This window comes from Pezoporus wallicus, unplaced genomic scaffold (assembly GCF_028554395.1).
Source record: "Pezoporus wallicus isolate ANWC-B61680 ecotype Strahan unplaced genomic scaffold, APGP_CSIRO_Pwel_v1 contig_10797, whole genome shotgun sequence".
Lineage (NCBI taxonomy): Eukaryota > Metazoa > Chordata > Aves > Psittaciformes > Psittacidae > Pezoporus > Pezoporus wallicus.
The window spans coordinates 110,012-127,500 of NW_026642755.1; the positions used below are offsets into that span (position 1 = coordinate 110,012).

Sequence of the window (17,489 nt, forward strand, 5' to 3'; positions counted from 1 at the left end):
TTCTGTATCTTGTCATGGGTTGAGCCTGGAGTCATCACGTGGTGGGATGTGACACTTTGGATATGACAAAGATGTGCTTCTAGTTCCATGGCAGGAGGGATTGTCCATCTGTTGGCACTTTAAACCCATCCTAGACAGGGCTGCATTGGGCATCTTGAACAGGAAGAGCATGTTGCCTCATCTAGCTTTGCCTTGGAAAGCTGCTGGTGTCACCACATCACCATCTCTGAACCAGTGACTGTGAGAGATGCTCTCCAGTGGCTTAAGTGAGAGGACCAGCAGGAGTCAAAAAGGCTTTAGCACTGCCCCAGGAGAAGATCTGCCCTTGCAAAATGAGGTTGAGACACATTGTTTTGTGGCACTGAAGTATTGCTGGAAAGCCTCCATGCATCTGGTGATGCTTCTGTGCATGGTCTGCACTGGGGTCCTCAGAAAGATCAGTGACAGAGGCGGTTCTTCTGAGAGGCTCTGTTGTGTCTTGGTTGCTCCTGTCCCTCACTTCTGATGGACCCACCTCTTGGGGTGTGCTGGTTTCCATCACTTGGACATCAAAGGAGCGGGATGGTTCACGAGGATGGGACCTGCTGAACTCAGGGGAGCTGAGCCTACGTTTGAACCATTCTCTTGCTGCAGGGCCACCAAACCCTGTGGCCTTGGTAGCTGTCACAAATGGGTTATATCTGGGCTCTGCATGGAGGTGGTGGAGCACCAAGCAAGAAGAACCTCTCCCAGACGTGCTTTGAGCTCATCTCGAAGCCTCCAGTGTGGCACTGCCCTCATACATGGCTCTGTTGTGTTGGGTCTCCCCATGATCAGAGGCATCTTCTCACTCCTCTGCAAACACATGTTGCTGTCCCCATCTCCTCCTCCTGTAGGTCACATCTGCCTGAAGCATTCCCTGTGCTTCCTGCTCTCCTTTCCCTGCCCAGTCAATCTGCCGGCTGCAATTGGCTTTCCCATTCGCTGCAGTGCAATGGGACACGGAGAAGCCTTGGTGAGGAACAGGGGATGCTTCCACCAGGGGTGGATGAGAAAGGTCAGGGTGGCCTTTGAGCTGTGCTAACAAGGTTCCCCCCGGGTTGTGACAGCAGCACTGGTCTGCAGAGAGCCTGTGGGTGGTATTGGTGGCTCAGATGGTGACAGTCTGGACCCAGATATCTGGTCAAGGTACCTGGGGACAGGACAGATGAGCTGGAGATGCTTTGGCTGCACCAGGCGTGGGATCAGCCTCTGTTCTCCATTGCTGCTTTGGGCACTTGCTTCATTTCCAGCCTTCCCTTCATTTGAACTGTGGTGCTGTGTAGCTGGAGCTGGGGTCCTGGGGGACCTGGGTGATGGCTGGGGAGACCTTGTTTCACCCAGCGTGGTCGTCCCCATCCAGTGGTTGGGTCACTGATGGCTTTGGGACGCCAGCAGCTCCAGAGGGGATGTTTGTCGAGGGAGGCTGGGTGCTGTCCCTGCAGCCCCCACCTTCCAAAGGGCAGATCCCCCCCGTGCCTTCACCTCCAACCCCTTTCCCCCCTCCCTCACCCCACTGCTGCCTCCGCGTGGCTCCCGCATCCCCCAGGAACCCCCCAAACCCACCTCGGCGAAGACAAAAGAAAGGCGGCGCGGGGGGGGGGGGGGTCCGAGCTCTTGGCTACGCTTTACCCTTGCCCTGGGGAGCCTGGTCCTGGGCTCGGGGCTGGTGCTGAGGGCTGGAGGTGGGCCCCAGCGCCCGTGTCCCTGCGCCAATCGGCGAGGCGCCAGCCGCCCGTGCCGGCCCCTCCCGGCGCTGCAGCAGAACGGCTCTGCCCTCTCTGCTCCAACGTTGCCTCGGTTTTTTTTCTCTCTCTCTCTCTTCTGCCATCTTCCCGTTGCAAAGCATTGCTGGGAACCGCATGTGGGTGACGCAGCAGCATTGTTTGAGGCTCAGGAAGCTGCCGCTGCTGCTGCCCAAAGGCTCGGGAGGAACACGCGGTTGCCGGGGCGGCTGCCGGAGCCCCGCGGCGAGCGGCAGCGCTCAGGGCCGGGGGTCCCGCTGCTCCCCCAGCCATGTCCCTAAAAACCGGGGGTCCTGCTTGGGGCCGCTCAGACTGAGGCAGCCCCTGGAGGGGGCCGTGTGGAGGGGGGGCACTCGGAACAAAGAGGGCTCGGCAAACTTCACCCCGGAGTCGCGGCAGCTCCAGAGGCGCAAGGTCAGGCGGGTGGCAGCGCTCCTGGGACGGGGAGGGGACGCGGGGACGCGCTCGGCACAACCAGGCTGGGAGGGGAGCGCGGGGGGGGGACGGGACGGGACACCCCTGTTTCCATAGCGGGGATCCTTGGCTGGTGCTTGGGCTCTCTCCGCTCCTCTCCCCTTCTGCCGGCTAGCACGTTCCGGCTGGGGGATGCGTGCGGTGCGCTCGCAGGGACCCCTCTGCTTGTCCCCATGGGCAGAGGGGACAAGGAGGCTTTTATCCACCCCCGATGCAGCCGGAGCACCCGGGTTCTCCGCCTCCGACAGCAGCCCCTTGGGACCCCCATGGCTGGAAATGTGCTTGAGCCACCACCAGCACCCCCACAGTGCTTCCGAGCAAGGGGGAGACTGCGGTTCCCTGCCCGTGCGTGTGATCTATAGGTTATATAGATGTATTTATATGTATTTATATATATTTATATATATATATGTGAGCCCCCAGCCCCTGACCTTTCCTTCTAGCGTGTGCTCATGGGAAAGGCTGGGGGGAGGCGGAAGGTCTGTAGGCAGCAGGGGAGCGGAGGGGGAGGCTGCAGCAGCTTCCTGCCTCCCGCAGCCCGCCGAGGAGGAGGGGGGGAACGCCGGAAAGCCAGGCTGGAGCCAGGGGCTTGGATACCCCCCTCCCCGCGGAGCTGGATACCCGGCGAGGGGGGGGGGGGGGGCTCTGGCCCGGCCCTTGCCCTGGCCGTGCCTGGCAGCGGGAAGCAGCACCGGGATGCAGGCAGGAGGTTCCAGCGTAGCCATGGCAACGCCAAGTAAATAAAGCACCCAAATTCGGTGGGGAGGTGATGGAGGAGGAGGGTGAAAGGGATGGGGGAGCACCCATCCACCCCGAGCCAGGGTGCCAGCGTGCCTATCCGGTGGGTTCTGAGCATCCCTTATGTTAACGCCAAACCCTGAGGCAATGCAGGAGAGCAGCTCTTGACTCCCCACAGCTTGTGCCAGGCTGTGGAGGGGCTGCTGGGGGACCGCATCCTGCCACCGCTGCACCCTCCAGCTGCCCCATGCAGGGGGAACAATGAGGACTGACCCTCCTGCATCCTCCCCTGTAAATCCCAATGGATTGCAGAAGCTTGGCACACTCTTCCCCCCCACCCCTGCACAGCACGGGGCCTCGGGGCTGAAATGCAGTTGATGAAAGCGCTGGTGCAGATCGACTCGACAGAGCTTGGCTGTGTGATGTGGGGAGGGATCGCTGCTGGCGGGGGTGGGATGGGGATGGGGAGAGCTCCTTCCCAGCCCTCTTGGAAGCATGTTGGCATCAGGTCAGAGCCCGCCTTGTTTCATTGCACTCATACCTGTGCTTCTTGTCTCTCTGCTTCTCCCCATCTCCCTCCATTAGCTGCTGCTAGAAGAGTACGCAAACAGCGACCCCAAACTGGCACTTACAGGCATCCCCATCGTCCAGTGGCCCAAGAGAGATAAGGTAGGAGCTGCACAGAGGGGACATGGGTGGGTGTTGTGTGTGGTTGAGATGATGACTTGGCTGTTAATGGGATATGGTAGCACCACTTTCATACCTGCCTCTGGAGGCCAAGGCAGTGGGTGGAAAAGGAGCAGTGCCAGGGCAGGGCATGGGGTGCAACCAGCTCCACAGCCCTTTGTGGGCAGCGGTGGAGGTCTCCCACCCTGTGGTTACCCCAGCTCAGCCAGTGGATGGTAACTGGGTCAGCCCCAGCTCCTTCAGTCGTTCTCTGAGGAGCTGGAGCCCTGCTGTTGATGCAAGTGTGATCCTCTAAAGGGCATTCACCAGCAGCTCTCTGGCCCACCATGGAAGGCCTGGGTGGTGTGGGTAGTGCTGTGTGTCAGGTGAACGTATCCCTGTTGTGTTCCCTGAGAGATGAAGGGCAAGGGGAAGGAATGATGGTCAGCATCAACCCTGCCTGCCCAGCCACTCACTGCTAGGTGAGCCTGTCCCTTGGGTCCCTGCCCCTGCCAGCACACTGCTGTGCTGCAGCATTGGCTCTTGCAACCCCAGGGAATGCAGCTCCCTCCCTGGGGGGTCTCTACCTGCAGGCAGCAGCCAGGAAAAGGATCTTTGGTTTTGCTCCTGCCCTTCCTTCCACAGCTGGGCCACAGATGGGCAGATAGAGGCAAGGAGCAGCCATTGTCCGGTTGGACTTCCCCTCTGCAGGCTGCCTTCCCATAGCCCACCAGCATGGTTCCTGTAGGTCACTGCTTCCTTCCTGCCAGGAGACAGGCTCATGGGCAGCCATATGAGAAGAGCAGCACCCCATTGCACTGGGGAGGATGGATAACAATACCCTGTCTGGGTGTCTAGAGAGGGACAGCCCTCTAGGATTGGAGGTGCCTGTCTCTGCCTGCCCTGCCCAAGGGGATCCACAGTGATTTGCTGGTCCTTGAGCAGCACAAGCATCTCTGGAAGCTTTTTTGGGAGAAAAGACCTGGAAATGTCTGCATGCTTTGGATGCAGCACTCAGATGCTTGGCACATGCCTAACCTTGTCTTTGTGCTGGGTTTTTTGGGTGCCTGCCCTTCCCCAAGCCCATCAGTTGTGGTGTGCACGCCAGCATTGCCCGTCCTGAAGGATGCTACAGCTCTGAGGGCTGATGTCTGCTGGAGAGCTGTGCTGTCCCACCTGCATCTTGTACAGGGGTGCTTGGGTGTCCTCAGCACACCTCAAACAAGTCAGAGGAAGAGATTCTCCCCCTCTGCTGTGCTCTGGGGAGAACCCCCGCCCTGCAGTCCTGATCCAGCTCTGGGGCAGCAGCACAAGAGGGATGTGGAGTTGACAGAGGAAGCCATGGAGATGCTGTGAGGGCTGGAGCAGCTCTGCTCTGGAGCCAGGCTGAGAGAGCTGGGCTGGAGCAGCCTGGACAAGAGAAGGCTCCTGAAGGGGAGACCTGAGAGCAGCTCCAGTGCCTGAAGGGGCTGCAGGAAAGCTGGAGAGGGGCTTGGGACAAGGGATGTAGGGACAGGCCAAGGGAACGGCTTTAACCTGCCCGAGGGGAGACTGAGATGAGCTCTGAGGCACAAGTTCTTCCCTGTGAGGGTGCTGAGGCGCTGGCACAGGGTGCCCAGAGAAGCTGTGGCTGCCCCATCCCTGGCAGTGTTCAAGGGCAGGTTGGACACAGGGGCTTGGAGCAAGCTGCTCCAGTGGAAGGTGTCCCTGCCCATGGCAGGGATTGGAGCTGGATGAGCTTTAAGGTCCCTTCAACACAAACCAGGCTGGGATTCTACGACCAGAGCTCTTGCATCAGAGCTGGGCCCTGTCCCCTTGCACAGCTGCAGAGGGACCTGGGCAGCACACATCAAGGACCCCCTTTCCGGCTGCCTGGGTGGACCGAAGGAAAGCGCAGCTGTTCCTGGAGCACCACTTTTGAGCCTCAGCAGCCCTTTTCAGACCCACTGCTGACTCCTGATGGGGGGTGGGAGGAAGGAGAGCTCTTGGCTTGTGGAATGCTGGAGCATGATACAGGCTCCTTTGTCTGCAGAGAGGTGATGGAGCGGGGCTGCTGTCACGTTACCCGAGGGAGCTGCGGATCAGCGGCGTTCTGCTCCAAGCTGAACACTTTCTCACACCACTTCCTTCTCCGTTTCTCTCGGCAGCTAAAGCTCCAGGCCCGGCTGCGGGTGCGCCTGCCCACCATCCCCATCACCAAACCACACACCATGAAGCCAACCCCTCGCCCGACGCCCGTCAGGTCCACGGTGTCTCCCATCGTGTCCGGCGCCCGGCGGAGGCGGGTGCGGTGCCGAAAGTGCAAGGCTTGCATGCAGGGCGAGTGTGGCATGTGCCACTACTGCAGGGACATGAAGAAGTTCGGTGGCCCTGGCCGCATGAAGCAGTCCTGCGTCCTCCGGCAGTGCTTAGCAGTGAGTCTGCGGCATCATCCTTTGCTGTGAAGTCCACTGGGAACTCTGTGTGGCCAAGCAGGGTTGGGCAGAGGAGGGCCATGAGGATGGTCAGGAGCTGGAGCATCTCCTGTATGAGGACAGGCTGAGAACATTTGGGCCCAGAAGAGAGTCTGCATGGAGATCTTATAGCAGCCTTCCAGTGTCTAGAAGGGGGCTGCAGGGGTGCTGGAGAGGGACTCTTCGTCAGGAGCTGTAGTGACAGGACAAGGGGTGATGGATTCAAACTGAAACATGGGAAGTTCAGGTTGGAGATGTGGAAGAAGTTCTTTACTGTGAGGGTGGTGAGGCCCTGGATCAGGTTGCCCAAAGAAGCTGTGAATGCTGAATCCCTGGCAGTGTTCAAGACTAGGTTGGACAGAGCCTCGGGTGACATGGTCTAGTGTGAGGTGTCCCTGCCCATGACAGGAGGTTGGAACTGGATGATCTTAAAGTCCTTTCCAACCCAAACCATTCCGTGATTCTATGAAATTCAGTTCCTGGGGGTTAGTTATCTCCTTCCCCATGATTCAGTGGGAAAGAGGAGGAGGAAAGGGGAAAAGCTGTCTCACCTTGCCCTGGTTTCGCCCCTGCTTTCCTTTGTAGCCCAGGCTGCCTCACTCGGTCACGTGTGCACTTTGTGGGGAGGTGGATCAGAACGAGGACTCGCAGGACTTTGAGAAGAAGCTCATGGAGTGCTGTATCTGCAACGAGATCGTTCACCCTGGCTGCCTGCAGGTGAGCTGCACGGGCACCGGGGAGGAGGGAGCCTGGCTGGGGGGAAGGCCTGGTGCTCACTTCCCCCTTCTCTTTGCAGATGGATGGCGAAGGGCTGCTCAACGATGAGCTCCCCAACTGCTGGGAGTGCCCTAAGTGCTACCAGGGTGATGACTCAGAGAAGGGACAGGTAGGAAGCGTGACCTCCATCCCACTGCATCCTGCTAGGGGTTGGGCAGTGGTGGGCTGCAGCTGCAATCCAGGGCAGCAGTGAGTGACAGTGGGGTCATTGGCAGTCTCCTGCTGCAGTCTGGTCCTGGGGTCTCACAGGGGGATGAGCTGTCAGCCCCCAGCTCTTTGTGCCTGGCTCCCCTGGCAGAAGCAGCAGGGGCAGATGGGTCCCTCTTGAGCCAGCAGGTGACCGTGTGGTGGCAGCCAGTGGCTGCCAGCACTGCCCAAGACACCAGCCTATGGCTGCTGCATCAGCTATAGAGCCCTGTCCACTGCTGTGAATGGAAGTGTGGCAGCAAAGGCAAGCCAGGCAGGGAGCAGCCTCCCTGGGGCACCTTCTGCTGAGTGATGTGCGTGCTTGGGGTGCACATCTGCCCGGTTCCTGGGTCCCCCAGTGCTTCATGCAGACGCAGTGAGCACCCCTTGTCCTTATGGTGCCTTGTGCTGAGCTGTGATCCCCAGAGCTTCTGCTGCAAGAAGCAGGGGACTGTTAGGCACAGAGTGGGAGCCATCCCAAACCTTGGGGACACCCCGTTTGTGAAGGGAGGAGGAAAACATCAGTTACTGATGCGGGTTGACTCTGGTCCTGGTGGTATTGCCAGCACCATGATGTTGCCCAGGAGAAGGGGACACGTTCCCCAGCCCCACCACAGGCTCCATCCCCACTAAGCTGCCCCCCCTCTTCCCCGCAGAAGCGGAAGGTGGAGGAGAGCGACGACGACACGGCGCAAGCCAAGGTGCTGCGGCCCCTGCGGAGCTGCGAGGAGCCCCTGACCCCCCCTCCCAACTCTCCCACCCCAATGCTGCAGCTGATCCACGACCCAGCATCACCTCGGGGCATGGTGACGCGCTCGTCCCCGGGAGCCGGCCCCAGCGACCACCACAGCGCCAGCAGGGACGAGCGCTTCAAGCGGCGGCAGCTGCTGCGGCTCCAGGCCACCGAGAGAACCATGGTGAGGGAGAAGGAGAACAACCCCAGCGGCAAGAAGGAGCTGTCAGAGGTGGAGAAGGCCAAGCTGCACGGCTCCTACCTCACCGTCACGCTCCAGCGCCCCACCAAAGACGTCCATGGCACTTCCATCGTCCCCAAGCTGCAAGCCATCACGGCTTCCTCCACCAACCTGCAGCACTCGCCGCGCGTGGTCATGCGTCACGCACCCACCAGGATGCCCCTGCGGGGCGGGGGTGAGGACGAAGCAGCCGCCGAGGAGGAGGAGGAGGAAGAGGAAGAGGAGGACGAGAACGCGGAGGAAGGGGGGGCGGCCCGGCTCAATGGCCGAGGGGGCCGGGGGCAGGAGGGCGACGAGAGCTGCATGCAGCGCGAGGTGTGGATGTCTGTCTTCCGCTACCTCACCCGCAGGGAGCTCTGCGAGTGCATGCGGGTGTGCAAGACCTGGTACAAGTGGTGAGTGTGGGGACGGGGAGGGTCAGGAGGGGGCAGCCCGTGTCCTCATCCCACCACCAGGCACGGCCGTGTGGGAAGGGGAGAAGGGATCTCCAGTCAGTGCCCTCCCTTTCCTCTCTGTCAGAGGTGCATCCCAGGCAGCGTTGCACTCAGAGCCTGCTGGCTGCTGCCTCTGCCATATGTGCAGTGGTCTGTATTGTCTCCTTCTGCCTTCCTCCTGTCCCCTCTGCTGAGTGGCAGAGGCAGGCTGTGCTGTCACCTGAGTACCCGTGTCCTTGCAAGGTGCTGATGCCCTTTCCTCTCCCGCTGCCCTTGTCCTTCCCTGTCCCTGCTTCGCAGCAGGCAGGGGAGGGCTGGCTGAGGCGGGGAATGGGTTTGCTGGCTGGAAACGCCTCGGGGGGCCGCAGGCCCAGAAGACAATGCTGGCACAGGGACAGCTGTGGATGGAGGGCTTGGGAACAGCCTGGAAACTGGGAGGTTTCTAACTGCTGAGCAGCAGGAATGGCACGATGGGAAAGGACCAGCCCACTTTTATCAGCAGTGGGTGGGAATGGTGTGTGATGGCTGGAGGAGAGCATCCTCTCCCCCCCTCACTGGGGTGGCACTTTCAGACTCACAGCGGAGCTGCCATCGATTCCTGGGTCTCCCCACGTTCCCATGGGAGAAGAAGCCACCTCCAGGCTCTGTTGCAGTTGCTGGCACGGCAGCAAAACACTGTCGGAGCCATGGGGTGGAACCAGGCTGAATGTCTTGTCTGCTGGGAGCAGGGATGCTTAAGATCTTTGCTGTGGCAGGAGGAGCACCCAGGAGGGGGCAAACAGGCTGAGCTGCAACTCCCAGTCCTGTTACACGGCAGCAAAAGCCTCCTGGAGTTGTTTTGGGTGTCCCTGTATGGCTGGATATCCTCTCCTCGTGTTGGGGAGACCAGGCAGAGCAGCCTTGTTCTGCATCTGGGACCACACCAAGGCTGGGCTTCTCCTTCCTAAAGTCAGGCAACCTGCTGGCTGTCATCTCTTGCCCCACGGGGCTCACCTTGTCCTTGCCCCCAGGTGCTGTGACAAGAGATTGTGGACAAAGATCGATTTGAGCCGGTGCAAGTCCATCACCCCACAGGCGCTGAGCGGCATCATCAAGAGACAGCCTGTCAGCCTCGACCTCAGCTGGACCAACATCTCCAAAAAGCAGCTCACGTGGCTTGTCAACAGGCTCCCAGGTGAGGGTGGGATGGGATGGGGTCCCTGTCCCTGCTCCCAGGCTTCCTGATGGCTGGAGCCCAGCAGGAGACACCCTGGTGCCTGCATCCCTGCAGCAAGCAGCCGGTAGCGATGTGGTTTCCTGCTGCTCTCCATCAGAGAGCCCAGCTCTCTATCCCACTCCAGGCAGGGAGAGGAGCTGCTTTTTCCTGTGCTTGGAAAACAAAAGGGATGAGATCTGGGATGCCTTGGAGCTAACCAAGCCTGTCTGACTCGTTCCCTCTCCCTTGTGCTGTCAGGCCTGAAAGACCTCATCTTAGCGGGCTGTTCCTGGTCTGCGGTCTGTGCTCTCAGTACCTCCAGCTGCCCCCTTCTCAGGACCCTCGATCTTCGGTGGGCAGTAGGAATCAAGGACCCTCAGATCCGGGATCTACTCACGCCTCCCACAGACAAACCCAGTAAGCTGTTCCTGGTGGTGGTGGATGACGAGGGTCCCAATGGCTATGGGGAGCTGGAGGAGGGTGACCTCTTGGGCGCAGAGCAGGGAGGTGATGCTGGATCTGGAATACCCCAGCGCAGCTGGGTGGATAAGTCCCTGCTCAGCCTCTCCTCTCCCTCTGCAGGTCAGGACAATCGCAGCAAGCTCCGGAACATGATCGATTTCCGGCTCGCCGGCCTGGACATCACGGATGCCACGCTGCGGCTGATCATCCGCCACATGCCCCTGCTCTCCCGCCTCGACCTCAGCCACTGCAACCACCTTACGGACCAGTCGGCCAACCTCCTCACGGCCATGGGCTCTTCCACGCGCAACTCCCTCACCGAGCTCAACATGGCAGGTGGGTTCCTGCTCCGGGTGGCACAGGCTGGTCACAGAGGCATGCGATGGTTCGGGTTGGAAGGGGACTTAAGATCTCCCAGGTCCAATCCCCTGCCACGGGCAGGGACACCTTCCACTAGAGCAGGGTGCTTCAAGCCCCTGTGTCCAGCCTGGCCTTGAACACTGCCATGGATGGGGCAGCCACAGCTTCTCTGGGCACCCTGTGCCAGCGCCTCAGCACCCTCACAGGGAAGAACTTCCTCCTTATATCCAACCTGAACTTCCCCTGTTTCAGTTTGAGCCCATCACCCCTTGTCCTGTCGCTCCAGTCCCTAATGAAGAGTCCCTCTCCAGTATCCTTGTAGCCCCTTTCAGACACTGGAAGCTGCTCTGAGGTCTCCATGCAGCTTCTCCAGGCTGAACAGCCTCAATGTTCCCAGCCTGGCTCCATACGGGAGCTGCTCCAGCCCCTGAGCATCCTCACAGCCTCCTCTGATTTGCTCCGACAGCTCCATGTCCTTCTTATGCTGAGGACACCCAGAGCTGCACCCAGTGCTGCAAGTGGGGTCTCACAAGAGCAGAGCAGAGGGGCAGGATCCCCTCCCTGAGCTGCGGCTCACGCCCTAGGGGTGCAGCCCAGCACCCAGTGGGGGTTCTGGGCTCTAGCACACACTGAAGCTGGGTCACGGGGAGCTTCCCCTCACACAACCCCCCCAAGTCTTTCTCCTCAGGGCTCCTCTGAATCACTTCTCTGCCCGTCCTGTAGCTATGCTGTGAGCAGGACCTTGCACTTGGCCTTGTTGAACTCCATGAGGTTCACATGGTCCCACCTCTTCAGCCTGTCCTGGTCCCTCTGGATCCCATCCCTTCCCTCCGTAATGTGGATAGCACTGCATCGTTTGATGTTATCAGCAAACTTCCTGGTCCAAAGGTGGCCTGGCTGGACTTGCTGTCGTAAAGCAGCTTCCTCCTCCCATCCTGACATGAGAGCTCAACTCGCTCTTCCTCTCGTCTCCTCCTTCCAGGCTGCAATAAGCTGACGGACCAGGCCTTGCTGTACCTGCGCCGCATCTCCAACGTCACCCTCATTGACCTGCGAGGTTGCAAACAGATCACCCGCAAAGCCTGTGAGCACTTCATCTCGGACCTGTCCATCAACAGCCTCTACTGCCTGTCCGACGAGAAGCTGATCCAAAAGATCAGCTAGAGACCCTCCCCGGGGCAGACTGAGGAGAAGGAAAAAGAGCCCATCCCACCCCTCTCGGAGAGCCGCTCCTCCACATCCCCATCCTTGCCCTCTGTGTCCTGCCGCTGCTTCCCATCGGACTCGGCAGGCAGGGCCGCTGCTGGCCTCGCTCCACCGTCCTTCCTCCTCCTCCTCCCCCGGGACTTCTGCCGATGAAGACGTCCCGCCAAGGCTGGCCAGTACCAGAGGAGGAGCGGGCACATGGCAGGGAGCCTCAGCCCGGAGGCTGGCCGCTCCCAAGGTGGAGGTTGAAACAGAGATCTCTGTGCAGAGAATTGGGGCACCCTCTTCCCCCCCCCCACCATCCCAGCTTTCCCCTTCCTCCCCGTTGTCTCCTTGCCTTGAAACACTTTGTCACTTCCCCGTTAGCACAAAGCTTGAGGGTCAAGGTCTCTCCGAGAAGCGGGAGCAGAGCTGGAACAAAACGTCCCCCTCCGTGCCACAACCAGGTCATCGCTTGCCCCTGCGCTCTCAGCCCCATCACTGGTCCCCTCATCCAGCTGCAGGGGCTGGGGTCCAAGCTCCTCCTTCTCGCACCGCTCTCCTGCATCCCGGTGGCTCTGACAGCGAGGACAGGAGCCCCACAGCACCGGCCAGGACTTGGGGAGGGGGGAGCTTTGCATCCTGCTCTTCCCATCGCCCGGGGAGGCGAGGCTGGGGGACAACGCGCTTCCACTCCGGGCCAGCGCCAGCCTTCCCGGAGCACCGCCTGTCCCCAGCGCAGCCCCGCACCGAGGCGATGGCCGGGGCCGGAGCAGGGGCCACCCTACAGGTACACCAGAGCTCAGGGAGGACTCGGGAAGCATCAGCCAGGGGTGAGTGAGCTCACGAACGAGGGGAGGACGAAGAGCTGCCTCCTCTTCCTCGCCACCTCCTCTCCGCGTGGCCCAGCATCATGAAGCACTCTAGGGGCCACCATGGCCATGGTTGGAAGGGGGGTGAAGGCTGCTCTGTCTTAACCTGGGGCGCTGCGGCCTGGGACCGAACTGGCACGAATGTCCCCGCTGCATCGTCCTCTCTCCTTCCCCTCACCCCACTTTTCGCTGCCGTTTTTCCTTTGCAATGAATGGTCGGTCCAAAGAACCTCTCTCTTGGGCAGCAGAGAGTTTTTTGCACTTTAAAAAGAAAAAAAAACAAGCAAACAACAAAAACAAAAAAAAAGACAAAAAAAAAGACACAGGAAAAAAAAAAGAAAAAGGAAAAAAAAAAGTTGGAATCTTTTTTTTGTTTGTTTTTTTGGGGGGTCACTGTTTTATTCCCCCCCTGTGACCGGACGCTCCCCATCTCTCTCCTGGTGTCAGGACCCTGCTGGCCCCAAGTCTGGCCCCATAGCACAACCCAGCCTCCCCCCTGATACCCCCTCTCAACCCTGCAGAGGACAACAGCCAAGGGGGGGGATCCCCACTGCTTCAGAAGCAATAAGGGAGGAAGGAGACGCCTCCATCTGTCCTCCGCTTCCCGGCTGCTGGATAAGGGGGATGGATGCAAGGAGCAACGAGAGGGTTGTGCCGCGGGGGGAGCCGGAGGGCTCGGAGCAGCCACCGCGGCTCCGGGTGTGAGGAAGAGCGGAGGCCGCCCTGCCTTAGCCTCCTTTGGGAAGGACATATGGAATCTCCCGAGCTTTTCTTTTTCCTTTTGGATTGAGGTTTTTGGTTTGAGTTCTTTTGCAACGAGAAAGAAAGAATTCCAGGCTGGGATCGAGCTCGGCCGGAGCCGGTGGGCGCAGGGACATCCTCCACCATGGCCATGGTTGGGGTTGGATGGAGGGGCCGTAATCCCCTTCATCATCCTCCTCCCGCATGGCTGCAGAGACTCCGGTGCGCGGCCCTCATCCCCCTTCCACTCCTCGGGCAAAAGGGGGAGGAAAATCCATAAGGAAGAGAAAGAAAAAGAATTATATATATAAAAAGAAGAAAGCAATCACGTAGTGATTTAAAAAGCACCCAGACTGCTCCCTCAAGACAACCCCTGCAAGAAGAAGTCATTGTTTAAAGGGTTTGGTTGTGTTTTGGTTTCGTTTCAATTCCCACCCTCCTCTTCCTCCCCCTTCCCAATTTTTCCCCCCCATTCCATCCCCCCCCCCCCCCCCCCTCCCCCGGAGAAATATTGTAAATATCTATTTTTTTGTTGGCGATTTAGAGTCCATCTCTGATGTTTGTGCTTTAAAATTAAATGTAAGCATTAAGGGTAAAAAGCAAACCACGTCTGGCCCTTCTCTCAGTCGCCTTTGGGGGGGTTCTGATTCCCTGAGCCCAGGGATTGGTTTCGATCCCGTTTTAGTGGGAGGTTTTGATTGGGTTTTCCCTTGTTTTCCCTTCCAGTGGTGGGGTTTAGGAGAGGATCGTCGCTTTCATGAACACGGGGATGGGGGAAGGAAAATCCCAGTCGCTGAAGGGGAATTTTGTTTCTTGGGATGGATTTTTTTTTTTTTTTGGAATAAATTAGGAGAAAATGGGGGGAAAGAAGAAAAAGTAAGGAAATATCCAAATCCTGCATTTTGGCTCTGCACATTGTCCATGGGGGAAGTGGAGGGGATGAGATTGGAGATCCCGGCCCTTTGCAGGGACTTCTGAAGCATTCTCTGATGGTTCATAGCATCCATGTATCCCTGTTGCGTCGGTGGCAGCCATCCCCATGTCCCCATCATTATTGGGGTATGGTGATGGTGCTTGTCCCTATGTCCCCATTATCTCTTGGGGAATGGAGGTGGCATCTGTCCCTGTGTCCCCATCATCCCTTAGGGAATGGTGTTGGCAGCCATCTCTGTCTCCATTATCTCTTGGGGAATGGTGGTGGCATCTGTCCCTGTGTCCCCATCATCCCTTAGGGAATGGTGGTGGCAGCCATCTCTGTGTCTCCATTATCTCTTGGGGAATGGAGGTGGCATCTGTCCCTGTGTCCCCATCATCCCTTAGGGAATGGTGGTGATAGCCATCTCTGTGTCTCCATTATCTCTTGGGGAATGGTGATGGCAGTGATCCCTGTGTCCCCATCATCTTCTAGGGAATGGTGGTGGCAGCCATCACAGTGTCCCTGTCATCTGTGGAATGGTGGTGGCAGTTGTCCCCATGTCTCCATCCTCCCTTAGGGAATGGTGGTGGCAGCCATCACAGTGTCCCTGTCATCTGTGGAATGGTGGTGGCAGTTGTCCCCATGTCTCCATCCTCAGGGAGTGGTGGTGGCAGCCATCCCTGTGTCCCCATCACCTCCTTCCCCACCCATGAGCCTGGCCGCAAGAGGCTGTTGCCCATCCCTTGGGAATACCCCTTGTTCCCGGTGGACTCCAGGGCTGCTCCCCTGCTCACCTCCCAACCGGAGCTGTCTCTCTATAGCACCCGTGTTGGAGCAGGATTCCAACCTCTGCCTGGCAAAGAGCGGGCAGGGAATGCAGGCAGGGAATGTGGGCAGGGAGCACAGGCAGCTCAGGGGCTGGCTCTGGCTCCATCTCCCCGTGTTGGCCAAACCAAAGGGATTTCCCGGCTGGGATCAGGCCCACAGGGATGTGCCGGCAGCATTCCATGGGGATTTGTTCCTCTCCTCCCTGGTTTAGATGCCAGGAGCGGGGCCGGAGCAGTACCACATTGGTGAGCGTCGTGCACGGGGACACTGGGGCTCTCACACGTGGTTGCACTGCCTGCTGCGTGGTGCCATGTGTGTGGTCACACACGCACGCGGTGTGACAGGCGGAGGGACACACGTGGGGTCACGCACACCTGCGGTGTCACACATCCGCAGCGTCGCACTCGGCATGGCACACACACGGTGTCACACACACGGTGTTCACTCAGTGTGACAGAGCCAGTGTCACACACATGATGTCACACACGTGATGTCACATATGTCATACACGATGTCACATGCATGATGTCACACGTCATACATGTCATGGTGTCACATGATGTCACAGTCACGCAATGTTGCATACATCACACGTGATGTCACAGTGTCACACACACGTCACACTCATGATGCCTTACGATGTCATACACATGTCACATATGCATGATGTCACACACAATGTCGTACACGTCACAGTGTCACATGATGTCAGTCACATGATATTACATGTCACACATGATGTCACAGTGTCACACATCACACACATAACGTCACACACACGATGTCACACAAACGTCACACGATGTCACACATCACATGATGTCACGCACACGTCACACAATGTCACACACTCACACACACGTCACACAGTGTCACACGATGTCACACACATGATGTCACACACACAATGTCACACACACATGTCACACACACGATGTCACACACGATGTCACACACACGATGTCACACACACACACGATGTCACACACACACGATGTCACACACACACACGATGTCACACACACACACGATGTCACACACACACGATGTCACACACACACACACGATGTCACACACACACACGATGTCACACACACAGATGATGTCACACACACACACGATGTCACGTGTCACACACGATGTCACACATACACACGATGTCACACACACACACGATGTCACACACACACGATGTCACACACACACACGATGTCACACACATACGATGTCACACACACACAATACACACACACAATGTCACACACACACACGATGTCACACACACACACATGATGTCACACACACACACACGATGTCACACACACACACGATGTCACACACACACACACAATGTCACACACACACACACGATGTCACACACACACACAGATGATGTCACACACACACAGATGATGTCACACACACACACGATGTCACACACACACACACGATGTCACACACACACACAGATGATGTCACACACACACACAATGTCACACACACACGCGATGTCACACACACACAATGTCACACACACACACACACACACACACGTCACACACACACACACACACACACACACACACACACGATGTCACACACACACACACGATGTCACACACACACACGATGTCACACACACACACACAGATGATGTCACACACACACATGACACACACACACACACACACACGATGATGTCACACACACACACGATGATGTCACACACACACACACACACACACACACACACACACACACACACACACGCGATGTCACACACACACACGATGTCACACACACACAATGTCACACACACACACGATGTCACACACACACGATGTCACACACACACGCGATCACACACACACACACGATGTCACACACACACACACGATGTCACACACACACAGATGATGTCACACACACACACACGATGTCACACACACACACAGATGATGTCACACACACACACACGATGTCACACACACACACACACGATCTCACACACACACACACTCTCTCACACACACACACACAGACGATGTCACACACACACACACACGATGTCACACACACACACACGATGTCACACACACACACACGACACACACACACAGATGATGTCACACACACACACACTATGTCACACACACACAATGTCACACACACACACATGATGTCACACACACACACACGATGTCACACACAGATGATGTCACACACACACACACACACACACACACACACACACACGACACACACACACACACACACACGATGTCACACACACACACGATGTCACACACACACAGATGATGTCACACACACACACACGATGTCACACACACACACACACGATGTCACACACACAGACGATGTCACACACACACACACACACACACACACGATGTCACACACACACACACGACACACACACACACACACGACACACACACACACGA

At 58.0% G+C, this 17,489-nt stretch overlaps 1 protein-coding gene across 2 annotated transcripts in view; it reads left to right on the forward strand.

The window, feature by feature from the left end:
• Nucleotides 1-12,882, forward strand: part of KDM2A (lysine demethylase 2A) — a 47,375-nt gene extending 34,493 nt beyond the window's left edge. The window contains exons 13-21 of one of the 2 annotated variants that reach the window (XM_057432210.1): nt 3,561-3,644; nt 5,789-6,055; nt 6,680-6,811; nt 6,891-6,980; nt 7,714-8,426; nt 9,476-9,639; nt 9,919-10,077; nt 10,243-10,458; nt 11,465-12,882. In XM_057432210.1, coding sequence (XP_057288193.1) covers nt 3,561-3,644; nt 5,789-6,055; nt 6,680-6,811; nt 6,891-6,980; nt 7,714-8,426; nt 9,476-9,639; nt 9,919-10,077; nt 10,243-10,458; nt 11,465-11,646 — 2,007 coding nt within the window. In that variant the 3' untranslated portion in view covers nt 11,647-12,882. Of the gene's footprint in view, nt 1-3,560; nt 3,645-5,788; nt 6,056-6,679; nt 6,812-6,890; nt 6,981-7,713; nt 8,427-9,475; nt 9,640-9,918; nt 10,459-11,464 lie in introns of both variants that reach the window. The other variant, XM_057432209.1, reaches the window with a different exon arrangement.
• The last annotated feature ends 4,607 nt before the right edge of the window (nt 12,883-17,489 follow it).